Source organism: Pezoporus wallicus, unplaced genomic scaffold, assembly GCF_028554395.1.
Source record: "Pezoporus wallicus isolate ANWC-B61680 ecotype Strahan unplaced genomic scaffold, APGP_CSIRO_Pwel_v1 contig_11395, whole genome shotgun sequence".
Lineage (NCBI taxonomy): Eukaryota > Metazoa > Chordata > Aves > Psittaciformes > Psittacidae > Pezoporus > Pezoporus wallicus.
This window is the reverse complement of record NW_026636241.1, coordinates 238,977-256,502: the sequence shown is the minus strand read 5'-3', so window position 1 is coordinate 256,502 and position 17,526 is coordinate 238,977. Positions and strand designations below refer to the sequence as shown.

The 17,526-nt window shown below is 51.2% G+C and overlaps 1 protein-coding gene across 1 annotated transcript in view; it reads right to left on the bottom strand.

Moving 5' to 3' along the window:
* The window catches only part of WLS (Wnt ligand secretion mediator), a 32,880-nt gene extending 15,726 nt beyond the window's left edge, over positions 1 to 17,154 (bottom strand). Inside the window, exons 1-2 of the mRNA XM_057399175.1 lie at positions 16,890 to 17,154; positions 2,753 to 3,025 (exon numbers count right to left, since the gene is read on the bottom strand). Coding sequence (XP_057255158.1) covers positions 2,753 to 3,025; positions 16,890 to 16,995 — 379 coding nt within the window. The 5' untranslated portion in view covers positions 16,996 to 17,154. The remainder of the gene's footprint in view (positions 1 to 2,752; positions 3,026 to 16,889) is intronic.
* Between the last annotated feature and the right edge of the window lie 372 nt (positions 17,155 to 17,526).

The following is a 17,526-nucleotide window of genomic DNA, read 5'->3' as shown; positions in this document are numbered from 1 at the left end:
TAGAATCAGTCACAGCCTGGCTTGTGTCAGAAGGGACCTTAAAGCTCCTCCAGCTCCAACCCCTGCCACAGGCAGGGACCCCTTCCACTAGAGCAGCTTGCTCCAAGCCCCTGTGCCCAACCTGGTCTTGAATTGTCAAGAGCTTGTTTAGCATCTTAGCAACCTGCTCCCAGGTGCTCAGCCAGGTACTGGCTCCAGCTCAGTGGTTTGACCTTAAACAGCCTCAGAACAAAGAGCTGTTTCCCTAAGCACAGCCATCTACTGAAGTCTAAGAAGCTGAAGCCTTAATAACCTTACAAAGCTACTCTTACCTCTCTATCTCTAAAATGCAGAGAGAACATGTATATAAGCTTTATACAATCTCATATTTAACTCATCTTAATGATGATACATTCTGGTGTCCTCAACACCAGGAACTGTTGGACACAGGACATGGAACTGTTGAAACAAGTCCAGAGGAGGCCACGAGGATGCTCAGGGACTGGAGCACCTCCTGTATGAAGACAGGCTGAGGAAGTTGGGGCTGTTGAGCCTGGAGAAGAGAAGGCTGCGTGGAAACCTCAGAGCAGCTTCCAGTATCTGAAGGGGGGCTATAGGGATGCTGGGGAGGGACTCTTCATTAGGGACTGTAGTGACAGGACAAGGGGTAACGGGTTCAAACTGAAACAGGGGAAATTTAGATTGGATCTAAGGAAGAAGTTCTTTACTGTGAGGGTGGTGAGGCACTGGAATGGGTTGCCCAGGGAGGTTGTGAATGCTTCACCCCTGGCAGTGTTCAAGGCCAGGTTGGACAGAGCCTCGGGTGACCTGGTTTAGTGTGAGGTGTCCCTGGCCATGGCAGGGGGGTTGGAACTGGATGATCTTGAGGTCCTTTCCAACCCAAACTATTCTGTGATTCTGTGATTTAACAGCCAGGAAGGAACAGGTCAATGCTGAGCACGCAAGGCAGTAAAGGAGATGTGTTGAAGCTTTCATGACAGCTTTACATCTACAGTGACATGGCTGTGAGCTGTCAGCTTCCCTGTACCAGAGCATGTTTGCTAGTCCACATCCCAGCCAAGCAGCCAGCTTCTAGACCAGAGCTGGTCCACCATATGGTTACATGAACACTAGAGCCAGACCAACAGACAAGCTGTGGCCAAAGAGCTACAGAAGCCCCAGTTCAATCAGTTGGAAAGTGAATTGTTTATTCATTGTTAGGTTATAGCTGTTAGACAGAAGGATTTCTCCCAAAACCACTTTAAAACACACATACCCATCCCTTCTTTCAGGAAGGGGCAGATCAGTCTTGCCTTTGCTGCTCCCAGCATCATTTTGCAGGGTTACTTCTGAGTTTGGGTTTTTTGGGGGAATTTGGGGTTTTGGTTTGTTTTTTAGGATATCTCTTCCAGGTACTAAGGGTGAATCCTAGTAAAACTGCTTCATCCACACTTCCTCTACCTATAGCTTTCCAGTTATACTGGACCCCTGCAGTTTCAAGGCCAGAAGGATGGGAAATCCATCAAATCAAACTTTCCATCAAATCCTAGCAAGAAAATGTGTCTAACAAGGACTGATGGAAGGTTGGGGCAACTACTTCAGTTCACACCAACCAACCTCAAACCAACGAGGTTAAAGCCATCATGATGACAAAGGCTCGGTAAATGAACACCGACTCTTCTGCAACCGGTGCCTGCTGGAGAACCTGTGCTTTAAGACTCAGACATGAACATTCCCTCTTATGGACCCCTCATATAAACTTACAGATCAATAATCTCATTTACCAAGTACTGTGGCTTGCAGTGTCAAAGCTGACCACAAAGTGCTTGGCAAGCACAGAGCAGAACTGCATAGCTTAAAGTCTCCAGCACTGAGAAGCCAGTAACTAGTTGCAGTGTGTGTGTAAATACATACATAAATACGTATTTATATATATAAAAATATAAATAAAGGATTTTTGAGGCAGTAACTTTCATAAAAATGAAAAGCCTCATGATCCCCTTTTCACCACCTCCACACAAGGCAAGACATCCAAACCAGAGCACAGCAAGGTGATGCTGCTGCTCCAGAAGGAATATCCCCACCCCTCACCTGCTCCGGCAGATCTTCATCTCTGGCACTGCCTTGCATGGCCATAACCAACCCAACCTTCTAACTGGTTAGAGAGCTCATCCAGCCAAACCTGAGCTTCTGCTGAGGAGGCTGCAGCATGCAGTTCATGGACAGGGACAGCAGAGCCAGCAACAGGCACAGGCTGGGAACGTGGAGAAGCAGGAGGAAAGAAGCACCTGGAAGAGCTGGGCTGTGTTATCAACTGCAAGCTGCTGCTGTGCACTCAGCATCTTGAAAACTCTATGAAACCCAGAAGTGCATGCTGTGAAAGCAAACGGCTGGGTTTAAATCAGTGTCCTTGCTGATGGTCTACGTACTTTAACAGTGAACCTGCTCAGCTACTCACTAGTGCAGCGTGAACAGCTCTCCCTGCAAAGATACATACTGAAATCATGGGATCATGGAATGGTTTGTGTTGGAAGGGAGCTTAAAGCTCATCCACTTCCAGTCCCCTGCCACATGCAAGGACACCTTCCACTAGAGCAGGCTGCTCAAAGAAATACCTCATTGCTCACTCCCACCTTTAGGACATGCTCCTGTATCACGAGCTGTATGGAGGCACCATAGCAGTTGGCATATGATGTGAGATAAAGGCAACTGCAAGAGGAAGACATGGGGAAACCAGACCACACTCAGCACCTAATGACAGAGAGTGACTTACTTAGGTCATTGTCCATCTTGAATGCAATGTCCAGCTGCATGATGAAGAGCATGAACTGGAACCAGGGGCTCATCTCCTTGCTGGGGAGGGGAATGTGCACAGCGAACACGATGTCGTTGGCTTCAATCTGCCTGCTCACCGCCTCGTCAAAGTCCTTGAGCTTCTCACAGTGGTTGGGTCCCCAGGGCATCAGCCACTTGGTTTTGTGGTGGTTCTTCCTTACATCAATGCACTTCACTGACATGTAAGGAACAGCTGTAGTGGGGCTGGGAGCTGTAAATGGAAGAGAACCACATTTTTAGCATCTTTAGAGATCTTAGTGGTTTCCCCACCAAAATAGGCAGCTCCCCCCCCTCAACTACTTGAAGGCAATTGAAAACAAATGCATCAAATGCTTCTCCTTCCCAGCTCCTTGGTCCTGCAGTTAAGTAATTAAGTTTATTACATCTACAGACGTACTCCTGACTTTGTAGTGGGATCAAATTAGGATTAGCTGAAGCAGCTGGAATCTGCTGGGTCAGTCTCAAGATACCTCAGCTACACCAAAATCATACTGGAAGTTACTGGCACCTTTTCCTGTGCAATACACCCTTCTGCTTTGCTCACTTGAACAAATCCACATGCAAAGTTTGTGCCTGCATCACAAACCCAGACAGATGAACTCTTCCTAAACCTCGTGGTCACCACAGAGCCACACTCCTTGGGCAGGAAGCCTTTTCTCACTGCTGAATCACACCATGCTTGTTTAAGAACCCCTGGTAAAGGGAGAGCAGCACCACTTTGCATCTAACCCAGCTCAGAGCCATCACCAGCATCTGCTGGCTGCAGATGTGCTGCGGGAGCCATCTCAGCCTCAACAAAGCACGGGATAAACGGGTCACCTCCATAGTGCTCCAAAAGCCCTTGCTCCCCCATTGCTGCTCACTGTAGAGACACACTGCATGAAGGTACTGCTTCCTTTGGCTGTAAGTCAGGTGTGAATTAACAACTGTTAGAGCCAGACATTTGTCTCTTTCCCTTTTAGACACAGGGTTTTGAGATACTGGGGGGAAAAGAAACTGAACAGAGGGCTTGGCTCCAAAATGCTCCCCAGACTCTGCCCTGTGACCATCACCACGGACAAGGGACATGGCTTTGTGCCCATTTTCATCGTATTAGGATGATGTGCAACATCCCAGATCAGACAATGAAAACTAGTGAGTAAACTGCACAGGCTTTACAGCAATGAGGAAACAGTCCAAGTGTGAAGCACAAATAGGGATGAAAGCAGAAGAGAAATGCATCCCCCTCCAGCCAGATTTTCAGCATAACACCTCCAGATCTGAGAGAAAGAAAAGGCTTTCAAAACTCGAATACATTTCCAGTGTCATTCTGCCATGCAGAGACTTCTCCTGACAGTGCTGCTGCCCTGTTCTTCCAGTATCATTTGGGAAGTACACATTTTAATGCCACTTTAAGGCATCACGGAACCAGCAAACCATGAGGACAAGCAGAGCTGTCCTCATCTCCCCAGTGCACTCCGAGGGGCTTCTATGGATCAGAGTCCAGAAGCTGGTTTGGGGTTTCTTTCCCCACAACAGCCAGTTCAACACATTCTGATGTCCAATCCATTTCACTGCTGTTAAACCACAACTGTCCTGTTTTCTGAAGTGTCACCAGGAATGTACCATTGGACATGGTGTAAAGACCTCCAGCTCCACGGTTATGGGAAAGCAGATGGAGCAGGTTAACTCTCTTTTTAATCTGTCTAAAAGAGTTTTCTTGGTGTCTGTTTTCACTAGAATTTGAAGTTACACAATGCAAGACATGAAATGGAAATGAAACACTGAACTATCCAGCCCTTTCTAAAATAAGGCTTGAAACTCAAGAATCAAAGTGCAAATTTAACTTAATAATGTAAAAATGCTCCAATGCAAGTGGTAAGCATAGAAGTGTTCCTATACTATGGAATTAAAACAGAAGTAGCACATAAAATAACAGATATCCAAGTGTACAGAATAAGTGCAGCCTAAATCACAGAATCCCAGCCTGGTTTGGGTTGAAGGGACCTTAAAGCTCCTCCAGCTCCAACCCCTGCCACGGGCAGGGACCCCTTCCACTACAGCAGCTTGCTCCAAGCCCCTGTGTCCAACCTGGCCTTGAGCACTGCCAGGGATGGGGCAGCCACAGCTTCTCTGGGCACCCTGTGCCTCAGCACCCTTAATGTTGAAGTCTCCAGAGAAACACCACTGAGATGGCCACAGAGAACAGGGAAGGAGCTGGCCAGTCCATGGGCTATTCTCACGTTATCCTCATTCCAAGGGAGGGTTCAGGACTTCCTGTGCACGTCACAGCCCACCAAAAAGCTCCAGGAGCAAATCTAACACCCTACCTCCACAATTCCACCTGTTTCAATGAGTAAAACAAACCCTAACTGCAGAGCACCCACCAGCCACCCCCAGCCCCATCCAGGGCAGAGCCTCACAGGGCTGCCGAGCCCAGCACGCATCCGCACACACTACACCCGGATGATTCAGACCTGGCTCCCTTGTAATTTGGACGCAGCATCACAACAGCAGCTCTATTGCTGTTTGGGAGCCAAGCCAGGAACCCTGCGTAGCATCTTCCCTCGTGTGTCACCTCATTGAAGATGACATCCCTGCTGCTTCCTACGGGCAGGGGAGCGATGACTCAATGTGCGAGTCGGGAGGAAGTTATTCAAAAGCAGTTTATAAACAGCATTTTTTATATCTTTTTTTTTGACAGCAATAAGTTTCTTGTAGCTGCAAAGCAGCAGGATGCTGGCATCAAGGCTGGAAGGGATTTGCTTAAGCAGGAATAGTCCCAGGTTCATTCCTGCTCTGGTTATTAATCCATAGCTTAAGTGCAACACAGACTCACTGCTGCATCTCAAGCCCCACTGCATCCAGCAGCCCTCCAGGAACCACGGAAGCCTCATACGTGACAGCAGCCCCAAAGCAGAAATCATTGACGTGCCACAAAGAAACACCAAAATAGAATAAAATAAAGCATTCAACAAACAAACTCAAGCTGCAAGCCCAGGGTTACAGAACACTTGAATTAAGGACATGCATAAATCAGTGCGACATTCCTTTATCCTGCCTCAATGCAGAGCCCGGTTACCATGGCTAAAAGTGCAGCTGTGAGTGAGTATTAGGAATATTGTGGTGAAATAAGCCAGGCATTCAGAGCTTTTTAACTCAGAGACCTTTGTGTGATTGAAAGTAGGCATTTCTGAATTCAGAGACATCGAGTTACTTCTACAGGGAAAATGAACATCTCTTGCTTTGATGCGACTCATTATAGCCATAAATACATGTTTTCATCGCGGACTGATTTTAAGTACTTGGCATCCCCCCTCAAGTATCCCCTCTGCCAAAGTTACAGCTTGGAGGAACAAGAGACAATTACTCCATCTATTCCTCGTCGGGAACTGCACACCAAAGGAACGTCGGCACTTGGCTTCCATTACTTCTTTGGCTCCAGTCCCATTAAATTCAAGTGAGTGTTGAACCAAGTGGAAAAAACTGCTTTGGGAAACTGCAGCCAAGTCAACTAACAGCATTACAAAGTGCTATGGCAAACAAAGCCAGCACCGAGGGACCTCAGTGAGCACGTGGTGCCGGGCAGGCTGCTTTCAGCCAGTCTGCCTGTGGGGCTGGGAGATGCCTCAGCTTTCTATATTAAATGATATCTGTCAGCCTGTAAATAATTCAATAGCCATTTGTGCATAATCCAGTGGAGAAGTCCCAGCCCACGTTCCAGCCTGCTCGCTGCGATGGGAAGCGCTGCAGTGATGCAGGTAGCACTTGGAGGGGTTCAGAGCTTTGGTCAGGAAGGTTTGGCAGAAGCCCATTGGGAACGTGGCCCCAAGAGCCCCCAGGAAGCATCCCCAGCAACCCCTTACACCAAGGGGTTCATCCCCTGTGGTGTTGGACACCAGAAGCCATAGGCTTGAGGCTGCCGGAGATACAAACACTGTCCAAGGATGCTTCCAGCCTCCCTGTGCTTAAGGGACAAACTTCCCACAGAGCAGTTCAGAGGCAGGATGATTCACAGCAAACACTTTCAGAGCAGCAGCAGGATCTCCAAGGAGCCATGTGCCCGTGCCAGAGGGAAGCAGGCAGGAGGGGTCGGGCACCACCAGAGCTCCCGTCAGCTCCGATGGGACAAACCTGCATTAAATCTTCCTTAAAACTCCAGGCAGGCACAGAGAGGAAAACAAAACCACTGGAGCCTGAGCAGCCTCTTTCGCAGCTCACTGGCTTTCATTCCAGTCTGGAGAGTGAATTCAGTTTAACCTCTTTGAAGTTTGTTTGCATACACGATATAAACACATTTATCTTTAAAGCTCTGCAGTTAAAGCCATTCCCCTTGGCCTGTCCCTACATCCCTTGTCCCAAGCCCCTCTCCAGCTTTCCTGCAGCCCCTTCAGGCACTGGAGCTGCTCTCAGGTCTCCCCTTCAGGAGCCTTCTCTTCTCCAGGCTGCCCCAGCCCAGCTCTCTCAGCCTGGCTCCAGAGCAGAGCTGCTCCAGCCCTTGCAGCATCTCCATGGCCTCCTCTGGACTCACTCCAGCAGCTCCGCAAGCACAGGGGGTCCCAGCAGATGCTGCTGTTCCCTACCAAGGAAACACAGCTCCTTGCAATGGTTCTAGGCAGTGAGCCCTGGAGAACCAGGTGCTTTCAGCAGCATGGCCACCACTTCCCATGGACCCCCAAGGCAATTTCAGCTGGGTTTCACAGAAGACTCACTGGAGGTTACATGCAAGAGTTGCTTCAGTCTCTCTCTTTTCATCTTCAAAGTGCCATAGAGCCAATGGTACGCTGGCTCAAGCATACGGATTTTCATAGAATCATAGAATGTTTTGGGTTAGAAAGGGGCTTAAGATCATATTTCTGATCCCCAAGAAACAGCAGCAGTTGGGAGATGTTTCCAGAGGGGGTGGGTGACCAAAATTCAATTGCTTTTGTTTTTCAGTGATCCAAAGCTACTCAGTCCTGTGTTGAGCTGTTTGCAGTGTTTTACCCGAAGAGAACAGTGTCATAGAATGACTCCGAGTAAGAGGATCTGCAGGAGACATCTCAGCATACTTTATATGTGTATCTCCATACTTTATATCTCCATACTGACTGGAGAGGTCAACGATCTTCAGACCTACTGCAGCAAAAGATGCCCCAATTTGGTTTCTCAGCACTGGTGACCATCCTCATTGCCAAGAGAGAGGATTGCCCTCCTGCGTCTCAACTGGAAAAGAAATTCTTCTGCTTCACGTAGACTAAACAAAGTGCAAGTGGAGACAGACAAAGTGATTCATCATGTGGCCAAGACACCCTGACCCATCCAACGCTGCCTCTGTCTGCCTGCATTCTCCAGAGCAAAACCCCCCAGAACTGGCTGGAGAAACTGAGCACCCTGCCCCAAACACCCAACAAAGGGGTAAACAGTAGGGTGCCCCAACCCTATCCATCACTGTGTTGTGCTTTCCCGAGACATTGGGTTAGATCCTGGAGACCACCGTGCTCCTAAGCTTGGCTCCCAGAAATCCTGAGAAGGGGAAGTTTCAATTCCATTCAGTGGGTGCAACACCACGGCCAGGTAAATGAAACAAACGGAGTAGTTTGAGGGGTGAGGAATTGGCAAGTTTCACTTGAGACTTAACCCTCCTGACTCGGTTACTTCAAAAGGAAAGCATTCATTCCCCAATCCATACATGCAGCTGTAGAACTGTTACTATTGTTTTCCAGGCTGGCCAACTTCAGCATCTCTCCAGTGCAGCAATAAGCACTTGTCTTTGGTTTCAGCTATACTGTCCACGAAGCAACCTATTAACACGTAAGCATTCATCTGCCCTTTCCCAAGGCAGAAAATAAGATCCCACCAGCAAAGGGGCTTACCTCAAGAACGATTCCCCAAGAGGAAAAAGAAATGCTGCTTGTCTGTATTTAAACGTAGATCTTGAAGTACAAACTCAATTTTGCTTTATTTTCGTTTTACAATATTATGTATGCCTAGATTCGCATGAGAGCCACCATCACTCACTGTACTAACTTCATTAAGTAGATCTTTAACAAGCTCCTGGGATAAACCCTTCCTTCCTCCTTCCCTCCTCCACACTGCTGCAAACAAGGGATTCAGCCCCAAGACAAGAACATCCCCTCTGCTCCCACAGGAATGCATGGTGTCTATTTGGTACCTTCTCCTCTCGAACCCCTCCAGCATTTCAAGTTAACCGCTGACCCCTGCTCTCGCCCCATCAACAACCCTTTAGAAGCTCTCAGTTGCATTGTGTCTACACTGATTAAAGCCTGAACCCTCCCGAGCTCACGGGGTGTTAACTTCTCCCGTGCACCAGCAGCATTCTGCTTTTCTACCCAATTACCCCCTCCCGCGCCGGCCAGCGCTGCCCAGCGAGCACACACAATGCGCTTCTGCTTCACTGCCCTCGCCAGCAGTGGGGCAGGATTAAACAAGCTAATTTAGCACCAGCCAGGCTCAGCTTCCCCAGCTACCGCAGGCAGAGCCCCGGTTACAATATACATAGCTCCGAGTTAGAAATACACATTTACAGCCACACAAAAGTCACCTCCCCTACCTCAGCTCGATGCTACAAGTTTCATACCTTGAGTCACCACTAAACGTTTACGTTACCATTTCTCATTACTCGTTACTATTTCACAAAGCCTATTTCTGAGCACTGCGGCACCGTTTCCGTGCAGAATTGCTGTGCCTTTAAACCACGTAATTCATCTTTGAAGAGCAAAGAAACCCACCTGGGAAAGGTTATTTCTTACGGATTTAATTCAGGCTTTTACCCAGACCATAATCCCTTAATGCCCCAGGGCACCATTTCCCTTCTTATTTACAGTGGGGGTCTCTAGACATGCTGTTGTAGATGAACATCCCTATTTCTATTGTCTCCAGTAGACTTTTTTCAATACCACAGGTTTCTGTCTCTGTTTCAGACGGAAACGATCATGCCCAATTCACCAAAGCCTACTTTGAGAGATTTCTGACCCAAGTCTATATTCTGCATCAGATGTTGAAAGCAAGACTGAAGGAATCTGTGCCCAGACATCCTCTAGTGACAGCAGCAGCTTCTATACCTTGCTTATAGGGCAGTGGGAGCCCTGACTTTGTTCAGGATACAACTGGATGGAAGGCAGTGCTTGGTGGCACAGACAGCAGTGCCAGACTCAAACCTAGGCTTAAACTGAAAACTGGCTGAAGAGACTTGGAGGGGGAGAAGAGAGCTGCCATGATCTGAGGTCTCCATCTGAGCACTGCAAGCAGCAGAAGAGTCCTGCTGGAGTTCTGAGGAAGTCCTGTGCCTTCTTAGGATGAAAGAGGGGGGAGAGATGAGCTCTCAGGCAGAAGCTCTTCCCTGTGAGGGTGCTGAGGCGCTGGCACAGGGTGCCCAGAGAAGCTGTGGCTGCCCCATCCCTGGCAGTGCTCAAGGCCAGGTTGGACACAGGGCTTGGAGCAAGCTGCTCCAGTGGAAGGGGTCCCTGCCCGTGGCAGGGGTTGGAGCTGGATGGGCTTTAAGGTCCCTTCCAAGCTAAGAGCCTTTAAAACTGAGCACACAGTCAGGATCCCCACTGTAAGAACAGGAATTCAAGCACCTTGCAAGGCTGCTGCCACCCAGCAGCAGGCAAAGGGCTTCTAAAGAGCAGTTTTGCTCTGAGATAAGGGCTTATTCCCTCAGCCCCAGGTAAGTCACAAAGCAAGAAAACCTTGTGAGGCACTACAGTACAAGTGTATTTGCTGGAAGAACTCAATGAACGACCTCCATAGTTCACAGACATATGGAACAGCAGCAACAGATGCACATACAGAGAGCATTTGCAGTACCAGATTCCCTAAACGCAGGACTGCGTGTTGAGAACTATTTTATTGCAAAGAATACAGGGGGAAACCAAGGAAGGTAGGCACTGCTTTACCGATGGCCACAGGCAGCTTGAGCCTCTTTCCAAGGCCTCCTTTGTCAATTTTCAACTCGGATGAAACGCATTTCCTGCACCAGCCAGCCAGGGTATTAAACCCGTGCAAAGAGAGGTCTAAAACAGCAGCATGCCCCGCTGGTATCCAGCGGCTCAACTCCGGCTGCACACCACGGATCACAAGATACCTTGAAACCACCCAGCGCTGAGGTATGTGAGGAATTCCATCTGCATTTGAATGGGAGGGATCAGATCCTGCTGGGGCAGCAGCCGGCGGCGGTCCCAGAGCACCAGGGACACCTTGAGCCCTTCAAAGGCTTTTGGAGGCTGTCAGGGTTACAACTTCAAACACCATAAACGTTATTTACTTCCTGTTAAACCCTTACCCTTTGCATGGCATAGGCAGCCAGGGCCATCACCACCTGCAAGCATTCAGGGCATGTTTAAAACCAAGGGGTTTAGTTAGTGCCAACACAAATGGCAAGAGGAGCACAGGAAGACCCGAGCTACAAGGCATGGAGTTTACCTGACGCATCTCTCCCAAGGTAACTATAGCTTAGGAGTGATACAGCTGTGAGAAGAGCAGAAAACAAGCACCTTGGGGGATTTAGAGCCTCTCTGCCTGCTCCTCAGGTCCCCAGCACAGCCATTTCTGCCTGGGAACCCTCCATTTGTGGCCCATTTGCCCATTCAGCTGCAGTTACAGCTCTTAAGAAGAGGAATCGAGCAGACCTAAACCAAACAGACATGACCTTTCATGTCTGCTTTTTCATCGGCTCCCGGTGCTCCTGCCAAGGCTGCAGCACAGCAGGAATGTGTCTATACAGAGGAGCCTATTGGCATTCATGTCCACGGTACCGCACAGCTCGCCCATCTCCGGAGAGGCCAGAGATGAAAGCAAGCCAGGCACATAAAACAGGCTTTGTCCCGCAGCACACAGGCGCCCTTCCCGAGCAGCCTGCATCCACGTACCTCAGGCAGCAGAGCCTCCTCCCTGCCGAAGGATCAGCTCAGCCCTGAAATCCCACCAGGAAGATGAAATCCTGGGAGCTCGGTGCTCAGGAGCCAAATCAGACATTTAGATAATGAACGGGATTGTTGAGAGCTGCTCAGGCAGTTATACACATGACTCATTATCTCTGGGCCAGACACCCGAGTCAGTTCCATTTGTTCCAGTCAAAACAACTCTGTTTTTTTCCCCCCTTAAGCCGAGGCGAGGGAGCAGTGAACCTGCACCTCCTTAAACGCATCCGCCTCCTCGCAGGGGACCCATGTGCTCAGTGAACACCTCCACTTCTTCAATCAGCTGGGTCTGTACAGTAACTAACTGCAGTGTGCCTGCTCCTGGACGTTGTCTTCACTAGCGAGAGGTTCCCCTGCACGCATCTGAACTGAAACCAAGATCCTGTGCAGCCTGGGGCAAGGTGCTCTTGGAGCCCTAGGAGTCGGTCACATAAAATAAACTGTCTTTTCAGTAACTTCCCCAAAGGAACAAACCAAACCACAGCGTCAAAGCAGGGCTATTGCTGCACAGAGCTCTGCGGTCTGATTTCCCCCTGTGCCCTCCACTTCAGCCATCCCATCTACCCAGCAGCTTTGCTCTTTGCTACAGCCTCCATAGTGCTGGGAAACCAGGGGCAGGACAAGAGGCACATCACTCTGCCTGGCTAAAGTAATGGAGAGAGAAAGCTGCAGGTTTGTGTGTCTGCCCTGCAGTGGTGGTGCTCAACCAGCAGCACAAAGCCCACGGAGAGGTGTGGAACCCTGCCCAGTGCCAGCAGCACCCAGCAGACTCAGCATCCTCTGGTACTCGCTGGGAGCTATGAAGCACCAAAGCGACCCACACTTCGGGACTTGCTTAACACTGAAGTTCTTGCCATCTCCATGAACTCTGGACACACCTGAGCAGTGAACTCTGCTTTCTTTCATTTTCTTTTTTAAACACTGTATATATTTGCCCTTTTAAAATACCATGTGTATACATTTGCACATATAGACACACACACACCCTTTTTACAAGGGCCCCTAGGGACAGGCCAAGGGGAATGGCTTTAACCTGCCCGAGGGGAGACTGAGATGAGCTCTTAGGCAGAAGCTCTTCCCTGTGAGGGTGCTGAGGCGCTGGCACAGGGTGCCCAGAGAAGCTGTGGCTGCCCCATCCCTGGCAGTGCTCAAGGCCAGGTTGGACACAGGGGCTTGGAGCAAGCTGCTCTAGTGGAAGGGGTCCCTGCCCGTGGCAGGGGTTGGAGCTGGAGGAGCTTTGAGGTCCCTTCAACAGAAACCAGGCTGTGGTACATAAAAGAAGTTCAAGGTGCAAATTAAATTACAAAGAAGGACACCATCAACAGCTCCCCAGCAGGTATCCAGCTGTTGGCAGGACTGTCCTCATGCCGAATCCAAGGCTGTCACCATCTAACCTGGCTCCACAGCCAGAACAGCTCCAAGCCTGTAGGAGCCTGGCAGCCCCCCTGGAGACAGTGAGGATGCAGGGACGTGCCTGAACCCACCCATACAGCAGAAAGGCAGAGCATACATATGCATGGCATGAGAGCTCCTGGGAATGCCGGCATGACTGCAAACCAGCATTAGCCTAGTTCCTCACAAACACCAACAGTGCTTGAATGATAACAGAAAACGTTCCTGTTTGATCCATTCTCTCTATCTATGCTATCATTAATAGTGGGAGCGAAGACAGGGTTGTATGATTAATTTTATGGATCATGTGTTAGCTAGCACTGATATATCCTAACCGGGCACGTAAAGCACCCACAAATGTAACTGATGAACAAGGTGTTTATCACAGAACAGAGCAGACACCAGGAATTCTGCAGGGTTTGGGAGCAGAGGAGGGCTTGCAGCAGCGACAGCCCCGCTTGTCCGGAGCCAACAGTTCATTACCACGGCACAAAGAAACGCTCACTAAAACCCTTCTTTGAGGCGCTTTCTCACCCTCCACCTTTGCAAAGACCACCACAGGAGGAAGGGAATTACTCCCACGTGTGCACACCTCGCGCTCTGCCAGCACACAGCTCAAAGTTAACACCCATGTGCAAGCTGATCAGAGGCCCGCTCCTAAATAAAAGGGCTGTTGGGATGTGCAAGCCCTACTGAAACTCAGCCCTCACACAGCTGACTGCTCAAGCACAGAGCACAGAACCCCGCTGCAGCAAGCCCCAAGGTCAGGCGAACCAAGCCCTGGTGTCACTGTCGCATCGGGTACCAATGCATTTGTGTATCTTGGACTTGCACAAGTAATCTGTTAAAATAGAGCACTTAGTCATTGTTTTGAAACATGACCTGACTGCTAAAGGACAGGCTGCTTCAGCTTTGTAGCCTGTTCCACTTGTGGACGTATTTTGGTTTGTCTAGACCTGGACACACTAAAATAACTAGATTCTTAGTGTCTGTGGGGTGCACTGGATCAAACCAGACCAGGAACACTATTTCAGTGGCATCTCAGCTGCCATCCCACCTTGTCACACCTCTCTGAGGAGTGGCAGTGCCCTGTCATTGCTGCCACAGCCATCGGCAACCTGAGCTCTGCTTCTGCACACTGCAGAGCACCGAGCACCAACCTGTATCCCACCTCATAGACAATACTTAGGGGAGACCTGAGAGCAGCTCCAGTGCCTGAAGGGGCTGCAGGAAAGCTGGAGAGGGGCTTGGGACAAGGGATGTAGGGACAGGCCAAGGGGAATGGCTTTAAGCTGCCAGAGGGGAGACTGAGATGAGCTCTTAGGCAGAAGCTCTTCCCTGGGAGGGTGCTGAGGTGCTGGCACAGGGTGCCCAGAGAAGCTGTGGCTGCCCCATCCCTGGCAGTGTTCAAGGCCAGGTTGGACACAGGGGCTTGGAGCAAGCTGCTCCAGTGGAAGGGGTCCCTGCCTGTGGCAGGGGTTGGAAATGGAGGAGCTTTGAGGTCCCTTCCAACACAAACCAGGCTGGGACTCTATAAAGGGACCAGGACCCTGCAACTGCAGGGCTCAGCCACAAGCCACTGGCTGTTTCCATGGACCCATTGGTGAGGCACCACCCAAGGTGGCTTCCTGGGAAGAGTTCCATGCAGAGCACAAGGCTGTGATGCTCCCCATGTGCCAGATGTGGGGGACCACACCTAGTTTACACACCAAACCTTCCAGCTGTTTCACAAGAACCACTACACCCAGGCTTCAGCTCCCAGGAGGGCTGGGAGCTGCTGGAGCCCATCCCACAGCTACCAGAGTGAAGAGGAGCCTTTTCACTCCTTGAACACATCAGAAGTGTTAAATACCTCGGGGGAAAAACCAGTCAGTGATTGATCAGTGCTGGTTCCTCTGCTGGAAAATCAGAAGTGGGTTTTTCCAGCAACTAAAGGAAGTTTGCCCACAATAATCCCCCAGGACTTGCCTGCAGACAGGCGGTGGTAAGGGAGGGAATAGGCAAGACTGAAGACTGGACTAAGAGCAGCTAAGTTTGCACCTCGAAATCCCTGCAATCCTGATAACATTTCTGTTTATTGCCTATGAAATCAAACCTAAACGCATCTGTTTTTATCACATCTCGACAACAGAAACCAGGATTGCAGATCAACGTCTTCCTTTGGTTCAAGCAACTTCTTTTTAAACTTCGGAGGGAGCAGCTACTAGAAAAAACACTTTGGGGCTGAACATGGAGCCTGGCTTCCACCCACAACGCAGGCCAAGACACCTTATCTCATGAGTAAGAGCTGGGTTCTGTAAGCAGCTCTTGAAGAAAAAGGGAGGGGGCAGGAAAAAATCCCCAGTCCTGATAATGGTCAGGGTTGGTTCAGGACAAAACAAGAAAAACTGGGTTTTATCCAGCGTGCGCCAGTGACTCTGTTGTGATTAAGCAGACGCGAGGAAGGAAGAGAACGGGGGGGGGGGGAGAACTTTGGTGTTTCAAAATGATGTTTAGTATTACTTCTATGGGTCTCGGAAGCAGAGAATTAGAGGGGCTACGAATGCAAAGTGCTGATGTGCACCAGGAGCACTGCCTCTGCTGCCTGGGGAAAAGAAGGGGGTAACGTAAAGAAGCATTAAGAAATAAAAGCATACAGCAGGTATTTCCTCAATACCGCTCCGACAGAGGCCATGGGGAGAACAGCCCAACTTCACTCCCCCAGGCAGGAGGCACATCCAGAGCAACGCGGCTCCCATTACCCCCGGCGGGCACTGGGAATCCCACCAGCCGCAAAGGGAAGGGAATAAAGGCGGGGGGGAGGCAGGAGGGTTTTGGGGCGGGCAGGGCACTGGGAAGCTGCACGCAGCCGGCCCCGAGCCGCGAGGAGCCGGCGCACAACGCGAAGCTGCTTTCGAGTAAAAGAACAAATAAACCAACCGAGAGGCGCCGGGGCTGCCCCAGCGCCCGGCTCTCCTCCATCTTCCTCCTTCCATACCCAGCTCCTTCCCCGGCAGGGGCCAGCCCCACCGCCACCCTCCCGAGGCCGAGGGGCTCAAGGCCGGGGTTTTACGTCCCCCGGGATGGGGACGCTCCAGGGCAGGGACCGCAGCAGCGGCTCCGGGTGTCCCGGATCCCGGTCCGAGAGGGAGTCCGGGGGATGAGCACGGCGGGGACCGGGGTTGTCCGGACAGGACCGAGCACTGGAGGGGGAGAGCTTAAGGCCCCCCACCCAGCGCCGCTTGGAAGCGGATCCTGAGGAAGGAAAGGGAAGGAAAAGGGGTGGGATGATCCCCATACAACGACCCCGGACACTCAACCGGGCCGCGGGGCGGCGGAGCGGGGCCGGGCAGCACCCACCAGCGCTCCCTCCTTCTGCTTCAGTTTTATTCCAATTTCTATCGGTTTTTCGCTATCGTTCCGGTGAGGTTCCCCCCTGCGGCCGGCTGGAAGCCGGGGAGGGGCCGAGGTACGACGAGAGTGGAGGGATAATCTGTTTTTCGTCAATTAAATATATATCTTCTTTTCTTAAATCAACTTCGCAGCTGCAGGCTCCCCTGCGCTACCGGTCGCCATACTGAAGGCTTTCCCCCCTCCCTTCCCTCTTTCTTTAAGTGGAGGCTGAAACCAGGCCATAAAACGCACACAAAACCCAACAAAGCGCAAACTTTTCCCTGTGCCCGATGGCTCCGTGCAGGCGCCGGGCGAGAGGCCGCGTTTTAATCACGGAGCCCGGGTTCATTACGGCAGGGGAGGGAGGCAGCGATACCGCCGCCAGCAGAGAAGGGGTCGGCCCGCACTCACCGATCAGCCCCCCCACCAGGAAGGCGATGACTTGGAACACCAGCAGGATGCCCCCGACGATGCACAGCTTCTTGGTGCTCATGTTCTCGATGATGGCCCCAGCCATCTTCGCACGCTGCCAGCCCCGCTCCTGCCCGCTGCTCCGCTCCGCTCCCCACCCGGGCGGGCGGGCTCACAGGCACGGCGGGGCCCGCCGGGACAGGACGGGACCGGCCCCGCTCTTCCTCCGCCCGCTCCCGTCCTTCCTCCTCCTCCTCCTCCTCCTCCGCCGTGATTGTGGCGGCCCCGCCGCATGTGGCCGCTTTAAAGGAGCTGGCGGCGGGTCACGTGACGCGGCCACCGCCCCTCCCCGCTCCCTCAGCACCGGTTCCCCCCCCCCGACTCCCTCCTGAAGCGGGGCAACCCCACCCCCACCCCCCTCCGCAGCGGCATTCCCGATGGAGCACTGAGCTGCACTGCACTGAACTGCACTGCACTACACTGTACTGTACTGAACTGCACTGCACTGTACTGCACTGCACTGTACTGCACTGCACTGTACTGCACTGAACTGTACTGAACTGCACTGTACTGCACTGTACTGTACTGCACTGCACTGTACTGCACTGAACTGCACTGCACTGTACTGCACTGCACT